The 22,500-nt window shown below is 45.5% G+C and overlaps 1 protein-coding gene across 1 annotated transcript in view; it reads left to right on the forward strand.

Annotated features, from left to right (window-relative positions):
* arap2 (ArfGAP with RhoGAP domain, ankyrin repeat and PH domain 2) overlaps positions 1-22,500 on the forward strand; it is a gene marked incomplete at both ends in the record, with an annotated part of 247,365 nt that overhangs the window by 143,651 nt on the left and 81,214 nt on the right. The window contains one exon of the mRNA XM_083640202.1: positions 7,072-7,197. Coding sequence (XP_083496328.1) covers positions 7,072-7,197 — 126 coding nt within the window. The remainder of the gene's footprint in view (positions 1-7,071; positions 7,198-22,500) is intronic.

The following is a 22,500-nucleotide window of genomic DNA, read 5'->3' on the forward strand; positions in this document are numbered from 1 at the left end:
AGAGCAGGCTTCGAATTTGTCGGATAATCTCATTCGGGAACAGACGTCTTAATTTTAGGCGCCTCGATGTGATCAGAGCCATCTATTTTGTTTCATTAGCATAACAGTTTATTGGTGCAATTGGGAGATGGTTAAGCTGCGTGTTAACATAATGAAGGATTTGGACATGAGTTCATAAACAAGTTACAAGCACATTAGGAATCATAGGCAGTCTTGTCGAAATAACTGATTGTGTTTTTGTGGGGAATGATATGTGCCCCTGAGATGAGGTGCTGCCGGGACACGCGTCGCTTCAAATTAAAACTGCTTTCAATTCAACTGATTTGACCTTTGACCTTGCCTGATGAGAGAGCTGGAGGTACTGAAGATAACATCTCGGAGATATTGCCCAGGCTCTGGCAGAAAATTGAACCCCATTGAAGCTAATTGAATTTGAGAAGGATAAGGTGGGGGGGGGGGGGGTGCTCTTAACCCATTGATACCTGATGCAGCATTTGCGTGTACCGTAAATTCCGGACTATAAGACGCACCGGTGTATAAGCCGCGGGACCAAAATTGACTATTTTTTTCTTCTATAAGCCGCACCGGTCTATAAGCCGCGGGTGTTTTGATGTTTAATTACCATATGAAAGGGTTCGTGCACAGAGAGGAATGTCGGGAAAGCGATGGCTGTTTGGGGAAGCTCCCATTTATTAACATTTCAACAAAACAAAACAAAAGTCAGGTCACTAATCCCCAGACAAAATCACACAACAATAGGCTATATGTGCAGCAAACCTGTAACCAGAGAAGTCAAGTCACTAATGCTCGTCTTCCTCTTCTTCCTGCGTACTGAAACCACCAAAGTCCTCATCTTCAGTGTCGGAAACGAACAGGTTCAGGGTGGCTTCGTCAACCACTCTCCTCTCTCCTTCATTGTCACTCAAAACCAACGAACTCCTCTTCATCTATAGCTGTGTTTCCATTACAGTTTTTCGCAAAAGAATTGCGATATTTCTACAACTTCGACAATGTACAATTGCGACTTGTAGGCGTTTCCATTGAAGTTGCGTTTGAGTGATTCCCCGTTGCAGCAGCTGCCACAGTGATTACGCACGGGGATCTGCCCCATATCCCGTCCCCTGCATGCTCAAATCCAACCAATGGTCAATGGAAATCCCAACATGAAGTTACAATGCATATAAACGAGCCTGATTATCAATTCAAAAGAAAATGAGTCGCAAAATGTTGCTGGCTGCGTGAATGCAGTCAGCGCGACAGGCAGAGGAAAAAAGGTAGCCTAATAGCCTACAACTGGTCCGATTTAGAGATGGAGGGGGGAAAAGGCTGATTTGGTTCTATAATTGCACCTGAAACGTGTGCAATGTATTAGCCTACTCACAGTCACTGTATTCACTTCAGACAGCACCACCGCACCAGTGTGTGCTTTTCATCCTCTCATCTCGCCGCTGTGCCAAATGCGCGCACACAGGCAGCCTGCTGTCACCATGGACCGATTTCTGCCATTAAACATTATCTAATTTGCCCGGCTACGCTTTTGCACAACACTCGTCTTTCTGCTAGGTAGCGTTGCTTCAAAGTTTTCCACTTGCTGCGGAGGTTTTGACACGGCTATCGAACCTTACTTACCAAACTTATTTTCCGCTCCTTTTCCAAGGGATAATATGGGTCACATGACGTGCAAATGCGAAAAATGTGTTTCCATTACACTTTTGCGATAAACTGCTATATCGACACGTCTGAAAAACCACCTCATGATCATCTACTGCTCGTTCTCATGCTGTCGAGAACGAGCAAAGCTTTTTTTTGGTGAAAGAATCCTCCAGGGCGCTTCTTGTTAACAGTCCGAGTGAGTGGCAGGTCGAACGTCAAAGGCACTTCATCCATATTTATGATCTGCTCCGGTTCGATGGAATATTCCTTGATCTTCCTTTGTGTGAATTCGCCGAAGTTTGTGATTTTCTCCTGGTAGTCGGGGGAGGGAGTTGATGGGCTTGTGGCCGTTTGCTTACCGTAATTACCATATGTAAGTGGTCACGCACAGAGGGGATTGTCGGGAAAGAGATGGCTGTTTGAGGAAGCTCCCATTTACCGTATTACCGTAACATTTCAACAAAACAACATAACACAACACCACCGTTGTTTATTTTTACAGTGCACACAGTGTCCGCGGTGTGGTGAAAAGAGGGCAAGAGAGGAAATTAAAACAGAAGTGGATTTATAGTTAGAAAGAGTGCTAAAAAAGAGAGATTTTTTTTTTTTTTTTTTTTTTCCTGAAAAAATCCATAGATAAGACGCACCGTTATATAAGCCGCAGGGGCCAAAAAACGGGGAAAAAGCCGCGGCTTATAGTCCGGAATTTACGGTATATCCCTCATTTGTGTGCGTATCCCTTTAAGACCGCGAAGCGCGTTAACGCGGGTCGCGGTCTTAAAGGGATACGCACACAAATGCTGCATCAGGTATCAATGGGTTAAAAGTGGCGAGAAAGAAGCAGGAGCCAGAGAGAGAGAGAGAGCGCGCCGAAAGAAAGAGAGGGGAAAATGAAACGATGAGACAGATAGGGGGACACGATGAGACAGATAGGGGGACACGATGAGACAGATAGGGGGACACAATGAGACAGATTGGGGGACACAATGAGACAGATAGGGGGACACGATGAGACAGATTGGGGGACACGATGAGACAGATAGGGGGACACGATGAGACAGATAGGGGGACACGAGGAGACAGATAGGGGGACACGATGAGACAGATAGGGGGACATTTCACACAGATCCGGGGAGTTTTCCGCTTCTCGACTTCCCCCACACAACTCCTCCTCGCTCGAGAACGGCCAGGTGGGGAAGTCACGACTAAATAGATCGTCGGAGTGTGTGAGATGGCATATGCTTCAAAATGGATCATGGAGAAAGAGAGAGTCCCCAGAGCTACAGTAACATCTGGGTTCTTGAGCTGTCTCCAAAAAGCATTACAACACCAATTGGCATTGGCACAGAGACATTTAAAAGTTGTTCAATGAATCGACTTTTAACAATTTTTTTTTATTATTACCGTAGTTTGACTGTTTCTCTGCATAGTAGAACCGTATTCCTACAGTAACGTCATATTCTCTCTCAAGCTGCGTTCACACCGACCTATTAAAGGTTTTTCGCTGGCATCGAGTTTACATACAAAGTCAATGCAAACGAGCGATTGAGCGTATATTCGCCCCCGGAGAAAAATCGCTGGGCGTCCGAGCGACAGAGACAGAGCGATAGGGCGAAAATACGCTCGTCGCCCGAGATGAATTATCCCAACTCGAGCGAAATTACGCTGGCATCAGTCGCTCGCTGTTCAACGCTGATTGGCTGCCGTGTGAGAGTGAGTCAAGGATCACACTGCCTTGGAACAAACCGCTGGTTTATTGTGTGGCAACAAACCGCATTGACAGCTGATTGACAGGCTGACAGCTGACATGAAGTGAAGTCTGTACTACCGGTATAGAACTCATGTTAGGAGCACGCTGATAGGCTTAGCTTGTAAACAACGACGGTGGCTCGTAGTGGACAAACATCATTCACGACATTGCGTAACGTTATAGCCCCCAGATGTCCGTCAATTCGTGTGCCTGTTGACGAGCGATTTAATCACAGCGACAGAGCGATTCCAAATGGTTGAATCAAGCGACAGAGCGAAAAATAAATATCTCGGTGTGAACACAGCTTTACACATTCAAATATGTTTTACCAACACACACACACACACACACACACACACACACACATCGCCGGTGAACTCAGTGGTAAAAACGCAGGCGGTCATTCAGCCTAACTTTTAGGTGAGCTGATAGAAATATGAGAGAAGTGTATTTAAAGTGCTGAATAAGGATTTTTTCTTTTAACAGTATCTCTAAGCCCACTGGCATAGCCCGGCTGCAGTTCTATTATTGAACAGTATTAAAATGTGTCTTTGTTTTTCTGAAATATGCATTTATTACTAAAGTCATGAAAGTTCAACATTGACTCATTCCTTTTCGGTGCATTTGTCTCCCATTACTGTTGGATAGTGTGTGGCAGTTGGATGTTAAGTTATTGTATGTTTAAGTTTTGAAATAGCATGTTTTAAAGCTGAACATCATATATGAGAGGGACTAGTGTTTTAGATAACATGTAGGCTAAGGTCATTTTTCACTCATTTTACAGATGATGAAACTGCAGATTGTAAGCTTTCAAATGTTGTGTCATACTCAAATCTGAAAATAGTTGAAGATATTCTTATTTGAATGTTCGTACTAAACTTTAGTAACTAAAGCAACATTCAGAGAGAGAATCGCCCTGAAAGTTAGTGAACAGGCTTGGTTTGCCCTGAACAAGCTTAGTTTGTATTTAGTAAGTATTTAGTGATCATAAAACGGTCTTTTATTATTGAGTGTGTTTGTTCAACATCTAAATGTGCATAATATGAAAAGCAAAAATGAAAATCTTGTTTTTAAACAACGTTTTTAACTTGATTTGTGCGATTTCACGGTTTCCTGCTTGTTACTCTTTCACCAGACCGGGTCACATGTCACATATAGCAGAGATGGGGACTTGGACTTGAGACTTGGACTTGAGTCGCACTTAAGTCACACACACACACAGTGACTTGAGACTTGACTTGAGACTCGTCCTCAAAGACTTGAGACTTGACTTGGACTTGAAGGTTTGGGACTTTTGTGAACAATCTTTATTTTTCTTTATTTTTTATTTTTTGGGTGCATTAACATGAAGGAAATGTCTACTAATGTCATCTCTAATCATTGCTGCTACTGTCTTCTAATAGATAAGGAGTGAGGATAATACAGTTCATGCTTTGAATTCCTTAGTTTTAGCTAGTGTCCTCTAGTAAGAGAGTGGCGTCAGCGGAGGACCAAAATGCAAGAATCATTAGCCAATGAACAGCCAGGAATGGGTCTCGCGCTACTTTTGCATGCTAAAATAAAGCCGATAATGTACAATTTGATTCATTTCAAGGGATGAAAAACCGTTTCAAAGTACAACACTGTCTATTTTGATGCAACTCGACAGTGCTGCTTTTTTTACTGAAGAGTTCCACTTTCTACTTCCTGGAAAAAAACTGGTCCATTGAAGTGAATGGAGATGTCGGAACTCTTCTATTATACGGCTCTGGTTTTAGCTATGCAGTCTTCTAAGCAGACCGGATAGCATGCAGCAGCTCATCCATAGAGACTTGACTTGGACTTCCCCCTCAAAGACTTGAGACTTGACTTGGACTTCCCCCTCAAAGACTTGAGACTTGACTTGGACTTGCCCCTCAAATACTTGAGACTTGACTTGGACTTCCCCCTCAAAGACTTGAGACTTGACTTGGACTTGCCCCTCAAATGGATGGAATGGAGATGTCGGAACTCTTCTATTATACGGCTCTGGTTTTAGCTATGCAGTCTTCTAAGCAGACCGGATAGCATGCAGCAGCTCATCCATAGAGACTTGACTTGGACTTCCCCCTCAAAGACTTGAGACTTGATTTGGACTTGCCCCTCAAAGACTTGAGACTTGACTTGGACTTGCCGCTCAAAGACTTGAGACTTGACTTGGACTTGCCCCTCAAAGACTTGAGACTTGACTTGGACTTCCCCCTCAGAGACTTGAGACTTGACTTGGACTTCCCCCTCAAAGACTTGAGACTTGACTTGGACTTCCCCCCCAAAGACTTGAGACTTGACTTGGACTTCCCCCTCAAAGACTTGAGACTTGACTTGGACTTCCCCCTCAAAGACTTGAGACTTGACTTGGACTTCCCCCTCAGAGACTTGAGACTTGACTTGGACTTCCCCCTCAAAGACTTGAGACTTGACTTGGACTTCCCCCTCAGAGACTTGAGACTTGACTTGGACTTCCCCCTCAAAGACTTGAGACTTGACTTGGACTTGCCCCTCAGAGACTTGACTTGGACTTGCCCCTCAGAGACTTGACTTGACTTGGACTTGCCCCTCAAAGACTTGAGACTTGACTTGGACTTGTCCCTCCTCAAATACTTGAGACTTGACTTGGACTTCCCCCTCAAAGACTTGAGACTTGACTTGGACTTGCCCCTCAAATACTTGAGACTTGACTTGGACTTCCCCCTCAACGACTTGAGACTTGACTTGGACTTGCCCCTCAAAGACTTGAGACTTGACTTGGACTTGCCCCTCAGAGACTTGACTTGGACTTGCCCCTCAAAGACTTGAGACTTGACTTGGACTTGCCCCTCAGAGACTTGACTTGGACTTGACCCTCAAAGACTTGAGACTTGGCTTGGACTTGTGACCAAAGACTTCTCTGAATATAGTCTTACGCCACGTTCACACACACGCCTAGAGCGACGCTTAAAGCAACGCCTAAAATTTAGGCGTCCTTGTTAACAGACGAGAGCGTTCACACATACCGCTGCCACGCTGTGCTGAAGCACGCTCGCGCTGTGCCTACGCTGCGCTGCATTTATCGTTTAGGCGTCTGTTCTATTTTTCAGCTCTAGGCGCGCTGAACTGTCAAGCTGGCTGTTGTTTCTGGTGGACTTGGGCCATATTTTCTACCGAGTTTGCCCAAAAGGGAGGGTGGAGCAGAAAAGGGAGGGTGGAGCGCGAATTAACGAGTGCATAGTTGGAGAGCTGTCCTTCATGTGTTCCTCTATTAACGTCTTTTCTGTCAGATGTATATATACCCCCCCTGTCTCAATGCATGTATCACTCATGGTGTTGATGACTCATAGTCACATGATTACCCGAGGGAAAATAACAATTACAGCCGGCCAAGAAATAGACAGACATCCTCACTTGCACATTACAATAAAAAAGAGGACTCACCCATGCTATAAATCAGATCTGAAAAGTGTAAAAAAAACGCTGCTCATGTGTTCAGCGTAGCGCAGAGCGTGGCGTCCTGTGTGAACGAAAATAGGCGCCAGGCGTGCATGAAGCAATGCCTATATGCATAGGCATAGGCGTAGGCATAGGCGTAGGCGTAGGCGTAGGCGTGTGTGTGAACCGGCCGTTACACATCAACTCTTCTATGCACCCCCCCCCCCCCCCCCCCCCCCTTGCAGATTTCCCCAAACTGGAGCAGTGGTCAGAGAGCATCTCGCTGTCCGACGCGCCTCTCTTCATGGACGGCTTCCTCTACGTCTCCCCCGCCTCCGCCAAGGCCACGCTGGACCGCCGCGGACGTGACGGTGAGTGTGGATGCAGCTTTGCAAACCCCCCCCCCCCCCCTGCAAGGCTCCTCCCCCCCCCTCTCTGCAAAGCTCCTCCTCCCTGCAAACCTCCCCCCTCCTGCAAGGCTCCCCCCCCCCTCCTCCCTGCAAGGCTAATCAATCCATCAATGTGTTTGTGAGCCTTTTAAACCGCCTGTTTTGTCAGAGGTCCCTTCCAGTTAAGCGCCGATCGATCAATCAATGTCAGTCTGTCAGCTGTCAAACTGCCAATCGTTTAATCCGTTACACCGCAAACAGTCCAGTGAAAACGCTCGATGGATCTGTCGTTCAGATGCTCTCGGGATCATCGCTTCTCCTCTGAGAGTTCCTGTCAGATGGAAAGCAGGTCCTAAGAAGACCCAGCGCCGAGCGTGCAACTGAAGCAAGGGCCAAGTCAAGGCCAGGGTCGAAAAACGAAAAAACAAGAAAAAGACAGAAAAAAAAAACCCCACTCACTCTTAGAAAATAAGGTGCATTAGGGTTCTTTATAGAACTTAAGGTTCTATATAATTTACCAAAGAACCCCATGTCTAAAAAGGTTCTATACAATTTCTGTAAGACAACAAAGAACCCTTCAAACAACCCTTCTTCTTCTTAAGGTGTCGACTGATTGGTGGACCCCAAAGGGTTCTATGTTTAAAAAGTGGTTCTATATAGAACCCCCAAATGGTTCTATAATGTTTAAAAATTGGTCATATATAGAACCCCAAAAATGGTTCTATAATGTTACAAAAAAAGTGGTTCTATGTAGAACCCCGCAATCTTTCTATAATGTTTACAAAGTGGTTCTATATAGAACCCCAACATGGTTATATATAGAACCCCAGGGGTTCTTTTAAATGAACCATCTGGAATGGTTCTACATAGACCCATTTGAGGGTTCCAAATACGTACCAAGCTATAGAGCCCTTAAAGGTTCGATATAGAACCGATGAATCAGGGTGCGCCTGCGTTTCTAAGCCTAACCCGACAGATGGTACTCTGAGCATTAACTGGTGTTCGCACACACGCTACCTCCGAAAAACTTCCTCACTCCTCGTTGTCTTCCAAGGCCGTTTACACAACTTTTAATCAGGCTTCGGTTTCCCCTTCCAAACTCTGCCTCCTACAGTGGAACCTACACTTCTCCAAACAGCTGGAGTGTTCCTGGAACCCACGGGTAATTAGGAGAAGAGGAGAGCCGGGCTTCGGATGCACCACCCCCATCCCCCCTCCCCGCCCTCGGGAAGGAGGCGATCGGGAAGCTGCATGGGGACGGGGGATGGAAGTGGCGGTGGGGCGTAACAGCGTGCCGCTTACCTGTGATAAAGCCCAATGTCCTACATGTAACAGTGCTCAAGAAAGTGCCCAAGATAATCAATGACTCCACACATGTCCTTCATGTCTGTTTTGACTTAATGCCATCAGGAAAGCGCTTTAGACAGCCTGCCTGCAAAACAAACAGAAGGAAGTTTGGTTTTGTTCCAGAGGCCGTTCGACTGGTGAACAGCCACAGTACAAGAAATGGTCAGTTTATCTAGACTAAGTCTGTACCTTGACCTTTTGATTTGAACCCTTGAACAAGTCTAATATGCACTTGGATTGTATTGACTGAATTTAATTTATATTGATCTGTCACCTATATTCCTTTGTGCTGTTGGATACATTGTAATCAGGGATCCTTGCTTTATCAGTGTCATGTTGTCTTGTTTCTTGTATTGTTTTTGGATGTGTACAAAGTACAGCTTGTTTGCAGTATTCATGCCTTAAATTGCCCCTTGTGGGACTAATAAAGTTTTTTGAATTGAATTGAATTGAATTGAATTGAATTGTGTAGGGCCTAACACACCTTGAGCATGGGGGGGGCTTCTGTGCAGCGGCCACAACCTCCTTTTGCATTTTTCATGTTCACTGTGAGTGTCCAAAGTGGAACGTCACTTCCTGCTTCAGCACTGTACCAGAGATTTTCATCCGCCATTTATTTTCCCATAGACATTTCGTGTAAAATGCATATAAAAAGTCGTTTTACTTGTTCAAACCAAACGGTTCAGATATATTTAGAAACAGGAGAGATCGTGTAACATTTCACTCGGACCGAAACGTAAAAAAAGAAATCGGGTTTAAAGAAAATATTGTTTCGATATTGTTTTTTTTTGGTCTGAGTGAAATGTTCTATGGTCTCTCCCGATCCTAAATATAGCAGAACCGTTTGGTTTGACCAAGTAAAACTATTTTTTATAAGCATTATTTGACGAAATGTCTATGGGAAAATAAATGGCGTAGGAAAAACTTGCTTGGTCCAGTGCCGAAGCAGGAAGTGACGTTCACTTTGCCTCTCTGTATGCCCATGCTGCGTGAGTGACCTCCTCTTTACACAGAGGAGGCCACTCCTGCCGTGGGAGGGATGCTGCAGCGCCCTCTACAGTCGGGAGGCCCCATCATCGGTCGCACACTTTGTCGCGGCGCGTGGTTTTGCCCCGCCACGCGCGGCGCGGCGGCGTGCTGGGATAAGACATAACGGCAGTATGAGTGGAGGGAGTGCTGTCCCTCCCCTCCGGTAATATTTCAGCCCGGCGATAAACACCTTTGTTATTTCATCCATTATGATGAGCCGTACAGGTTTGACTTTAGCGCGTTACTGGCGCTTTGACGGTAGCTGCAGCTGTTGAAAAATTCAGAGGGGTTGGCTTTAAACTCCATGCATACCAACTTCTTCAATCATGAGGAAACGCTGCCGGGATTTTGTGTGTGTGTGTGTGTGTGTGTGGGGTGTGTGTGTGTGTGTGTGTGTGTGTGTGTGTGTGTGTGTGTGCGTGTGTCGGGGGGGCGGGGTGTATTTTTGAGTGTACTCCTGGATGCCGTTCCCTCCCAGGCTAATGGTTTGATGGTCTATAGATACACCCATGCTCTTAATAATTCATAGCGCGACGCTCGGGGCTTAATAAAAGGACTGCGTCTCTCCTTCAGCGTCTCCGGCGTCAGCTTCCTCCGTCTGGAGATCAACTCCTCCGACAGGCTTCTGTGCCTCCTCCGCTGACGCACGGGAGCTACATTCAGAGTGAGCCGTAAATTAATTTGGCGAGCAATTTCGGCTAATGCGCTCGGTAGCGGTGGCACAGGGGATCGCCATGCGGATCAAATTAAATAAATAAAATACTGTCATTCTTTGTTTTTTGTTTATTTTTTCACAGATGCTACTGGGAGTAGTATACTGTGCATTGGGAATTGAAAAAATAAAAACAATATTCCTTGTTGTTGTTTTGTTTGCACGGAAATCAAGGTTGATCTGCTTTATTCTCCGCCGTGGCAGCTCTTTGTTTGCTGAGCTCAGCTCCATATCCGGTTTACACAGTTGACTCCAGCTGATCAGGGAGGTGCAGAGAGAGAGACAGGTTTACACAGTTGACTCCAGCTGATCAGGGAGGTGCAGAGAGAGAGACAGGTTTACACAGTTGACTCCAGCTGATCGGGGAGGTGCAGAGAGAGAGACAGGTTTACACAGTTGACTCCAGCTGATTGGGGAGGTGCAGAGAGAGAGACAGGTTTACACAGTTGACTCCAGCTGATCAGGGAGGTGCAGACAGAGAGACAGGTTTACACAGTTGACTCCAGCTGATCAGGGAGGTGCAGACAGAGAGACAGGTTTACACAGTTGACTCCAGCTGATCGGGAGGTGCAGAGAGAGAGACAGGTTTACACAGTTGACTCCAGCTGATCAGGGGAGGTGCAGAGAGACAGGTTTACACAGTTGACTCCAGCTGATCAGGGAGGTGTAGAGAGAGAGACAGGTTTACACAGTTGACTCCAGCTGATCAGGGAGGTGCAGAGAGAGAGACAGGTTTACACAGTTGACTCCAGCTGATCAGGGAGGTGCAGAGAGAGAGACAGGTTTACACAGTTGACTCCAGCTGATTGGGGAGGTGCAGAGAGGCAGTTACTGTCTGAGAGGGTGAGTGGCAGCAGGGAAATGGCTCCCCTAATTTCTGATTAGTTTTGGTCTTTCCCTCATCAGTGCTGCTCCACTCCTCCCTGCAACTCCAACTCACAGCTCCCAGAGACAGGGGTGGCGTATTGTGTGTGTGTGTGTGTGTGTGTGTGTGTGTGTGTGTGTGTGTGTGTGTGTGTGTGTGTGTGTGTGTGTGTGTGTGTGTGTGTGTATGTATATATATATATATATATATATGCATATATATATGCATATACATTACATGCCAAGCTATGGTCATGCTTTTAATAAGAAAAACCAAATTGTCTGTATGGTGTATGTAAAAAAAGAAAAATTGCCTGTTGAAGAATGTCAACATTATTTATATTTCTAAGTGAATTGCATGAAATTTATTTCGGCAATTTGTCTTATTCTAATATGCGGAGTGTGTTTGTTCGTCTTCCGATCCGTCTGCAACTCCCTAAAGGAATAAACAGCTCTGTTGCTTTGAGCAGAAACGCATGCTGGGTATGCTGTTGTCTTTTCTCCCCTCTTCATCTTCAGCCATATCCAGTAGCGGAGCGTACGCCGGGGCAGAGGGTGCGGCCGCCACGGGCCCACTCGTCAGGGAGGCCCACCAAAAAAAAAAAAAAAAAACATTTTTTTTTTTTTTTTGCAGGCCAGGCCACCTGGCTGGCAACCTGTGTTTTTATTTTTCTTCTTCAGAACAAGCTTGTCTGTAAAGTGGCTTCACTGTAGTCTTTCTTGGACATAATATTACTTGGCTCAATGAGTGACAAATTGTGTTTTTGGATATAGGGGCTATCAGCTATTTTACAGTTGTGACTTAAAATGACTTTATTTAATAAAGTCAGTGGTGTGAGTCTGAGAGGAATTCAATCAATAGACAATAACATTGGTGTGTTTAAAATGAGATATTCCACTAAATATGGCTAAAACCGATTCAAACATGCAAAAAAGGCACATTTTTCTTCGCGGCCTGGCAGGCCCGGTTCTACGGGGGTGCAAAAGCATGCATTGCACCCTTATTTGTCTGCATGCTCAGTTGAAAAGTAAAAAAAAAAAATTTTTTTTTAATAAATGCTACAGCTGCACACTTACTGTTTAAACTTGAATTATAGTTGTTGTTTTTCTTTGTTCTTTGATGTGATTTTATGGCTTTTTGGCACCTATATGTAACCTTTTAAGGTTGAGATAATTGTATTATCATTATATGGTCCAAATATTTCAGTAAAGCACTTGAAACACTTGAAATATTCTTGCTTGGGTGGTATCATTCTACTTGAAATGATGGTCAAATGCATTATTTTTAGTAAAATAACATGTCAAAGAGTGGGCCCGGCCTTCGGCCGGGCATCTGCACCCCTTCCTATCTAGGATGCACCCCTAGTCATCTTGTTCTGGAACCGGCCCTGCGGCCTGGCCTGGCCTTCAAAAAAAAAAAAAAAAATTTTTTTTTTTTTTTTTTGATGGGGCCCCCCTAAGAGCTTTGCCCCCTCTGGGCTGATAGGGTCGCTCCGCCCCTGGCCATATCTGTCCATTCCTCCTCTTCATCTCTTCAGCCATATCTGTCCATTCCTCCTCTTCATCTCTTCAGCCATATCTGTCCATTCCTCCTCTTCATCTCTTCAGCCATATCTGTCCATTCCTCCTCTTCATCTCTTCAGCCATATCTGTCCATTCCTCCTCTTCATCTCTTCAGCCATATCTGTCCATTCCTCCTCTTCATCTCTTCAGCCATATCTGTCCATTCCTCCCGGTAATGAAGTGGGCCGGGCTGTAATTCTGGCACCGACGGATCATTCAGATCCCTGCAGTTTCTCCATTTCCATTCCCAGCCCCTCTTGACAAGCTGCCCAGCAGATGTCTTCATCGCAGATATTTTAGTCTGAAGGCGAGATAGACAGAAGAGGGGGGAGCGGAGGGAGGGAGGGAGAGAGAGAGAGAGAGGGAGGGAGGGAGGGAGGGAGGGAGGGAGAGAGGGAGGGAGGGAGGCAGGCAGGCAGGCAGGGAGGGAGAGAGAGAGAGAGAGGGGGGAGCAGAGGGAGGGAGAGATAGAGAGAGAGGGAGGGAGGCAGGCAGGCAGGGAGGGAGGGAGGGAGAGAGGGAGGGAGGGAGGCAGGCAGGCAGGGAGGGAGAGCACAGCCTGCTGTTTGAATGCAGAGCGAGCTGGGGTGGGCTGTGCCATGTCGATTAAACGTTGAGGGGGGGACATCAGGGACAGTCTGGAGGAGTGCAATGCAAAATACATATGGGTGTGTGAGGCACAATTAAGCAGTGTTGGGTGTAACTCATTACAAAAGTAACACATTACATGTAATATATTACTTTTAGCAGCAACTCAGTAGTATAACTTATTACTTACAGGATTTCAGTAATATTATACTAATATTATACCAGTTACTTTGTCAAGTAACTCAAGTTACAAATTGAGTTACTTTTTTTTTTAATCAAAGCACATATTTAAATCATTTCCTAATCAAACTGTGTGTTTTTATGCAAATAACCACTATAGATGACAGTAACAAAGGGAAAGGATAACATTTAGAATTTTGGATGGTTTACACTGACTTCAAGACGGTTTAAATTATTTTTCGGGATGGTTCCGGGGCGCCGATGTCATTCTGCTACTGCAGTTATTTTGGTGAAAGTAATGCAAAAGTAGTGTAATAAGTAATGAGTTACTCTACACAGACAGTAATGTTGTAAAGTAACTTATTACTTTCAATTGAAAGTAACTAGTAATATGTAGACATTTTGAAAGTAACTTGCCCAACACTGCAATTAAGAGTCCAAACTTTTGGAGTGAGTTTATTAAGGCAGGGGGCCTCTTCTGTAACTCGGCCCTATTCAGTCGATGAAACAATACGATGGCTTAATTGGTACATTGATGACTTGATTAGTCTAATCAATCTCTTCATCTCGCATAACCGGAGCATTCAGCACATTTCACAAGTCTCCAAAGAGAGAGAGAGAGAGAGAACGAGAGAGAGAGAGAACGAGAGAGAGAGAAGAGAGAGAACGAGGGAGAGAGAACGAGAGAGAGAATGAGAGAGAGAGAGAGAAGAGAGAGAGAGAACGAGAGAGAGAGAAGAGAGAGAGAAGAGGCTGGAGAAAGAGAAAAGGTGAGAGAGAGAGAGAGAGAGAGAGAGAGAGAGAGATTCCACACTGTAGATTTGCAGGCCTCTTCTTCTTCTGGAAAGTGCGATTGCAGGGGGCGCTCTTGGCGCACAAGTTAATTGGGCCTATTTAGCCGGTGGAGGGATTCGTGTACGTTGGTTGGCTGTTGCTAGCGTTCTCTGCGGCGGCTGGTTGCGGGGTCCCTGCGGTGAGCGGCCGGGCCGGGGGGGCGGGGGGGGGGCTGCAGCCGTGTGTGGGGAACAGCTGGCGACGGACACAGCTGCCTGCTTGTAAATCAAGCACTATTGTTGCCTCCAGTGTGCTGGTGCTTGTGTAGAGGCTAGCGGGATCTGCAGCACCCGCTACAAGGAAACGCACAAGCACAAACAGAGAGGGAAGACGGGTGCTGCTGCTGCTGCGGGTGATATGGTGCTGTTATACAGCACATGATATACGCTGTTTTGATGAAGCCGGTTTCATGATGTCATGTGTCGGCGGGGATCCAAAGCTTCCGTTGTGTCAGGAATGAAGTTTGGAAATGTTTTGATCAATGATGCCATCGATTCCAATGTCGCTGAAAAATATCATAACATTCAAGTCATACTCAGACCACAGTCACTGGTTTTTCCAACTTTTTCCAGCTTTCAAATCCAACTTTTACTGCATCTGCATGTGCCGATGTCGCGCTACTCAAATGGTAATCATCGGTAAATGTTAGAGATCCTCTTGTTCACGCACAAGTCAAGCGCCAAGAAGTTGATGTCAATAGACCCTTTTCACGGGGGCCATTTTGTGTCGAAAAGGCAGGGTAAACACAGGTGCAAGCAAAACACTAATGAGGGATTCAAACTTCCACGATTGGAATTTGGAAACCCTCATTAGTGTTTTGCTTGCACCTGTGTTTATTCTGCCTTTTCGACACAAAATGGCCCCCGTGAGAAGGGTCTATTGAAATGTCCGTTTAAGTCAGGGGTGGGCAACTGGTGGCCCCTGGGTCAATTTCCCCCATTTTTTTTTTTTTACAAGGCGGACATTTTTGGTTAGGTTAGACCACCCAAATCTGTGTTTTTATTTTACTGTACATCCCAGAACATGGCGCTTTAGCGTTAGCATTGTCCATCCACATACTGTTTAACGTTTAACGCATTTGAGCTAACACTATTGTAACAAACTATATCCAGGATGCACATCGCACATGCAACATTACTAATCTGATTAATATGACATATTTGGGTGATGTACCCCATCAAATTGCTGTAGCGGCCTGTTTTAAAGCTAGAGCAACGTTTCTGGTGTCATCTATATAGATAGAGTATTTGGTCAGAAGTTGCCACACACACAGGGAGAGGAGTGTTACACTTGGTGGATTTTGGGTATCACTTTTGCCAAAAACCAAAATGAGGAATATGAGAATTTGTTATTCTATTTGGAGCTTAGAGTCCACTAATATAATATTTCAACCCCTACGTCCCACAAGCCCGAGCAAACACCACTTTCAAGTTGCCAGATGGTTTTAATGGCGGTTAAGTGCCAGATAACCCCCATGTTGAAAACGGCAGTAAATGGAATTATTGCTTCATGCCGAACAACTCCTGCAGACCTTTTCAGAGTAACAACACCCGGAGAATCAATGATGACATAACGGCATTCTAACAACTCAGGACGCATTCGGCTTCACTTATGAAATCAGATGGGCCTCTTAAAGTCGAAGTGAACCGGAGGCGAATGCAACAGCACGAGCGTCGGAGACTGAAAACAAATTGAGAGGCGGACCATATACGTGTCGATGATTTGATTTGACAATTCTGTCGACTGGCTTTGGCATTGGTCAATCATGGCGTGTTCCACCCCCAAATCGAGTGGGATTCAGCGTGTTGTCGTGCTACGCGAGTGGGATCCGCGGAGTACCAGGCAGCCACTTGCTTCGTGCGGAGCGAGCGGACAATCCGATGCATGGGTGCTGCCCGCCCGCCTGAAATCTCCGAGGGGAGACCCCTGACAACCATGCTCTCAAGCGCGCGCCTTTTATGCTATTTCTGTAAATACGATATTCCTGGAATGCGCGTTTTTAACGAGCCAATTACATTTCTTTGCATTCTTAGAGATTATAGTTTTTGTTTTTTGTTAATGTTTCATGCAATTGGCCAAGTTAGTAGTTCGTTTATGGGATAGGAATTCTGCCAGATGACAGGCACTAGGTGCCATTTTCTACTTCATTTGGAAGAGAAAATTATCCTGAAATGAAGATTTGATTGACAGCTGCATGTCGTGATATGATTGGTTGAAATGGGGTAGAAATTTGATAGTACTAGGTGACGTCAGCAAACTGTAGATTAGTGTTATCAATGAAATCTTGAAAAATGAACTTTTGATGTGAAAAATTGTGAAAAACTAAAGGAATTAGATTTGTGTGATTTCTTTTGCATACATCATTAAATAGGTGCACTGCATACCCAGGTATTTGAACTAAAAGAAAAGAAAAGTCATTTTTGGGTTCAGCTCGACTTTAAAGGGACACAGCAAAATAAACGCTGATTTATTTTGCACATGATCTCACACATATCTGAAAACTTTAAACCGTTTTGCACATTCATTTAGTTTTGACAGTTATAGAGAGTTGATGCGATGTCATCAGAAGGCACTGAATCATTGTGTCGTCTTGTGATGACATCACTGGTCCACACTCAAATCGACTCTCAATAACTGTCAAACGAAATGAATGTCCGCAAAACTGTTTTCAAAAAGGTTTTCAAATATGTGTGAGATCACGTGCAAAATAAATGTGCATTGTTTTTCGGCGGAGTGTCCCTTTAACTCATTCACCGCCAAAGACGTCTTTGACGTGTTATCAGAAATAGCCATCCACGCCAAAGACGTGTTTGACGTGTATTTGTTTTTATTAGTGCAGCGCCTAGTTCAAACACTTGCCCAGCCTGTGACATAGTATCAGGTCCCTAGCATCTAAGACAACACGTGAACAAACACATACCGCAGCTGTTGTTTTGAAATTGAGCAGGAGGAAAATCAGAAAACGGATAAACGCTTCTTTGTGCAGACAGGAAAAACGCCATTGAAACGCCGCTCGGCGCGCTGCACGAGCTGGTCGCCTTCCTCTGTGCCAGCCGGGAGAAAACGGGAGAAAGTAATCCAGAGAGATGTGTTTGATCATCGGAGGAATGAGGAAATGATCGATCAGAGGGCGGTGAGGACGTGTTGAATAGCCGAGGGGAAAACGGGAACGATCAAATAGCAGGGAGGATAGAACAGGGAGACATGGACGAGGACGGGTGGACCAGAACAAAACAAGCGGCAGTCAGAGCAGCCCGCTGTCCGTTCTCAAGAGCTATTCAGTTGGTTCATGAAATCGCTGGGCTGCGTGCCCTCCAGTGTTGCTCCTGGCCAATCCCGGCGCCACAGGGCGTGGTTATTGCTTATCCTATGTGGGGTTAGAAATCACGCATCGTGCGTGTGTGTGTGTGTGTGTGTGTGTGTGTGTGTGTGTGTGTGTGTGTGTGTGTGTGTGTGTCTGTCTGTCTGTCTGTCTGTCTGTCTGTCTGTCTGTCGGTGTGTCTGTCTGTCTGTCTGTCTGTCTGTCTGTCTGTCTGTCTGCACACTCACTCACAGTGAGTAAACTATATTGTTGAATGTAAAAAAAAAGCACTTCATGTGTATATATATATATATATATTTTTTTTTAATTTGTGTCATAATGAATAATATTTACATGTCTGATGTCAATACAGTTCAAAATAAAAGAATTGAGAGCGAGTTCTGCATGAGATTGTGTGATTTAGAAAAATGCCAATATCTGCAATTTATCTTGTCAGAGAGACCTTTTTGGTGAAAACAGGGTGTATATAAAGGGCTATAAGTAGAGTACAGAACATGCTAAAAGCTCACTTTTTTTTTCCTGGTGAACCCAGAGACGTACATCTTCATTTTGAGGTATTGCAAATCACTTTGGTGCTAATAGATAATTTACTGTGGGTCTTGAAAGATGACCAACAATTATGAAAATCTTTGGCCTGTGCTAAATATTGGCAGTCCTAAACTGGCCATGAATGAGTTAAGGAGATAATTCTGCAAGGGTTGGGGGAAGGGTAGAATTTAAATTCAGCCTATTAGAGGAGGAGGGGTGTAAAGAAATGACAACAAAAATATAGAAAGCAGAAGAAGAAAACAAAGTTACTATAACTTTCCTCCTGTGAAAAATGATGGACATGACATTTTGTGCGAAACCTTGGCAATCTGGGGACATGTTTGCACGGCGGTAAAGTGCATTACGCTGTTTTGTGTTTTTGTCACCAAGAGAACGGTGTGCGCTGTCAGAGAGATTGGATTAGTAATGACTTAAATACCAGCTCTCTCTCTCTCTCTCTCTCTCTCTCTCTCTCTCTCTCTCTCTCACACACACACACACACACACACACACACACACGCTGCAACCTCCACATGCGTGTGATGTGGTCGACTATAACGACTGCGACTGCGTTCAGAGACGCAGATCAGGATTCGTCTTCAGCGGCACAAAAGTTTGGGCGGTTGTTGTTTTCTTCTTGAAGAGAAGTAGTGAGGTCAGAGAAGCCAGGCGTTTTTTAAATGCCAGTCAGTCACTCAAGTCTAGTCATTTTGCATCCGTAGTAGAGCTGCTTTGCTGAACGTTGTCCAAATAGTTTTGCGTTAGAGAGAGAGAGAGAGAGAGAGAGGGAGAGAGAGAGGGAGAGAGAGAGGGAGAGAGAGAGAGAGAGAGAGAGAGAGAGAGAGGGAGAGAGGGAGAGAGAGAGAGAGAGAGAGAGAGAGAGAGAGGAAGAGACAGAGCGAGACATACAAAAAGGTGTGGTGCAACAGTGGATGGAGCAGCGCTGACATCCTCCTTCGCTTCGCTTATCACATTCGCATCCCTTTGCTTTTAACAGCCCAGGTGTAGACACTTCCTTTTTCTATTGGAAATATCTGTTCCTTCAGAAACATCGCACACGGTTGGCGAAGGAACACACTATTAGCATATTCATGAGATGAATAGTCGAAAAACTGGAGTCGCGAACAACAGGGGGTGGTGGTGGTGGTGGTGGGGTGTGTGGGTGTGTGTGTGTGTGTGTCTGTGTGTGTGTGTGTGTGTGTGTGTGTGTGTGTGTGTGCGTGTTGCGGAACAGAAAACCAGATGGCACGGTGACTTTGAAAATCCAAAATGAGGTATGTTTTCGTGAACTTCATGCTCATTGGATATGCAAATTGCAGAGTCAGACAGTCATGAAAGACAATGGTGTGTGTTTTGCAGCGTTTCCACGGAGATCAGGTGTTTGTTGATTGAAATCTGTCGTATGGAGTCTCTCAGCTCCTTTTTTTATAAAGTCGACGTTAGTGACAGCGCGCGCGCGGGGGGGGGGGGGGGGGCAAAGTCGTGCGCCCATGTGTGTCTCCAGAATGTCCTTGCATTGCCGGAGAGATGAGGGACATTCTCCAAAGTGTGGACATTTTAGGATTAGTTGTTGAGTTGATTGATTGATTGATTTAATTGTGGACATGAAAGACAACGAAATCCAAGGGATAAACGTGTAAACGTGTGAACACTTCTTTCCAACATGGTCCCTGTGAGAGTAAAGGTTACGCAGTTAGCGAGGCGGGTCTTGCACAGATTGGGATCCACGTGTTCAAACTGTTCCTATTTCGACTTGGATCATTTTGGGGCATTGCCTTGAAATGCCTCATGGCTTTGGCTTTGGCTGTCTTTAGGATGACTGTGGGCAAAACTGAACTTGGAAATCATCTCTTGGTAAAAAACAACAACAACAATGAGAATAATTTAAAAATAAATTAATTAATAAATTAGTACAGGACTAAAGAAATACATTACATTACATTACATTACGTCATTTGGCAGACGCTTTTATCCAAAGCGACTTACAATAACACATTTTTTTGTCAGCAATAGAACAATCAACTATGGAGGACAGTCTATGACAACTACAACTTCTGAAGGAACAGTGGTACAAGTTTAGGTTAGTGGTACAAGGTTGTTGTTGTTTTTTTTTTTTTTTTTTTTTTTTTTTTTTAATAAGGAAAGAGAGAGAACGAAGTTAGATCAAGAAGGGCCCAGATGGAGCCTGAAAAGGTGTGTCTTTAGTCTTTTCCGAAAGATCGTCAGTGATTCAGCAGTCCTGACCGAAGGTGGAAGCTCGTTCCACCATTGAGGTGCCAGGGACGAGAAGAGTCGAGATCGGGATGAGCGACTTTTGAGCCCCCGTAGCGAAGGAGGGGCGAGGCGACCTGCACTGGTGGAGGAGCGAAGGGAGCGGTGAGAGGTTTGGAACCTGACCATGGATTGCAGGTACCGGGGAGCTGACTGGTGTACTGCCCTGTAGGCCAGTACCAGTGTCTTGAATTTGATGCGGGCCGAGATGGGAAGCCAGTGGAGCTCCTGGAAGAGGGGAGTGACGTGAGAGAATTTGGGTTGGTTGAATATCAGACGGGCTGCAGCGTTCTGAATGAGCTGAAGCGGTCGGATGTCGGTGGCAGGTAGGCCGGCCAGGAGCACGTTGCAGTAGTCCAGGCGGGAGGAGACAAGAGACTGGACCAGGAGTTGAGTCGCTTCTCTTGTGAGAAAGGGACGGATTTTGCGGATGTTGTAGAGAGAGAACCTACAGGAGCGTGCTGTAGCAGCTATGTTGGCAGAGCAAGACAGCTGGTTGTCAAGGATCACCCCAAGGTTCTTAGCTGTTTGGGAGGGAAGTACAGTGGTGTTGTCAATGGAGATGGAGAGATCTGCGAGAGGGCAGTCTTTTCCTGGGAGGAAGAGTAGCTCGGTCTTACCAAGGTTGAGCTTGAGGTGGTGGGCAGACATCCAGTCGCCAATGTCTTTGAGGCATGCAGAGATGCGAGCCTCGATTTGAGTGTCAGAGGGGGGGAAGGAAAGGAAAAGCTGGGTGTCATCAGCATAGCAGTGATAAGAAAAGCCATGAGAAGAGATCACATAGGCAAGAGATCTGATATAGAGAAGGAAAAGTAAGGGGCCCAGGACTGAGCCCTGGGGGACACCGGTGGTAAGAGGACAGGATCTGGAGAGGGACCCTCTCCATGAGACCTGGTATGAGCGGTTCGAGAGGTAGGAAGCAAACCAGGAGAGTGCAGAGCCTGAAATGCCGAGGTCAGACAGAGTGGAAAGAAGGATTTGGTGGTTGACTGTATCGAAGGCAGCAGACAGGTCAAGGAGGACAAGGACAGAGGAGAGGGATGAGGCCTTAGCAGTGTGAAGGGCCTCTGTGACAGCAAGAAGAGCTGTCTCAGTGGAGTGAGAGGCCTTGAAACCGGACTGCAGAGGGTCCAGGAGGTCATTTTGGGAGAGATAGAGAGAAAGTTGTTCGGACGCTGCTCGTTCGAGGGTTGAAGGAATGAGAGAAGAGAGACAGGTCTGTAGTTGTGAATAGCAGTAGGGTCAAGGGAGGGTTTCTTATAATAAATAAATATATGAATGAATAAATAAATAAAACCGACTTTACACATTATGAAATTATTTTAAATTCTCATTTTTGTCGATGAGAAATCACTGAAGCAAATCATATCAAAGTTGATCAGAAAACATGTTTGCATCAAACACCACCTGAATGTCCCCGGTATGTGTACCTATAAATACAACTCATCAGGGGCCGGTTGCACCAAGTGGTCTTAACTATGCCTGGTCGTAACTCCTACGTCGATCTTAGTTAAGACCAGTCTTTAGAGTGGATTTATGCCTGTTGCACCAACACGGCTTACGTCTGGTCTTAACTATGCTGGTCGTAGCAATGCGCGTCCATGTGAATTGCCAGGGAATGCACCCTGATTGGATCATTTTGCAAAAATGTACCTCGCGACCTGCTTGGAGCGTCACTGTGCCACTACGCTCTATCAGCCACTACTACTGTATGTGCATCACTACACCCTCCCTCCTCCCACCCTCCCTCGCTCCGGGGGGAAAATGGCGGTGATTGAGCCAGACAGACAGTCTGAATGAAATTGAATGTAACGTTCCCAATTCTATGTATTCAATTCTAAAAAATGAACGGCAACATTTGGGAAGGCTAAGCCACACAACTAGTTCATTGTAATCTAACATCATGCTTCAAAAGACGGAGAACTGGCTGTGTTACGACGATGACGGTAAGGACTCAAAAAGGTCTCCGCTGATAAGACACGGAGATCTCTGTTACAGGCAGGCTCTACGCCTCCTCCTGACCAGGCGTAGGAGTTACGCCTGGGCG

Source organism: Poromitra crassiceps, assembly GCF_964638095.1.
Source record: "Poromitra crassiceps genome assembly, chromosome: 7".
Taxonomy (NCBI): Eukaryota; Metazoa; Chordata; class Actinopteri; order Beryciformes; family Melamphaidae; genus Poromitra; species Poromitra crassiceps.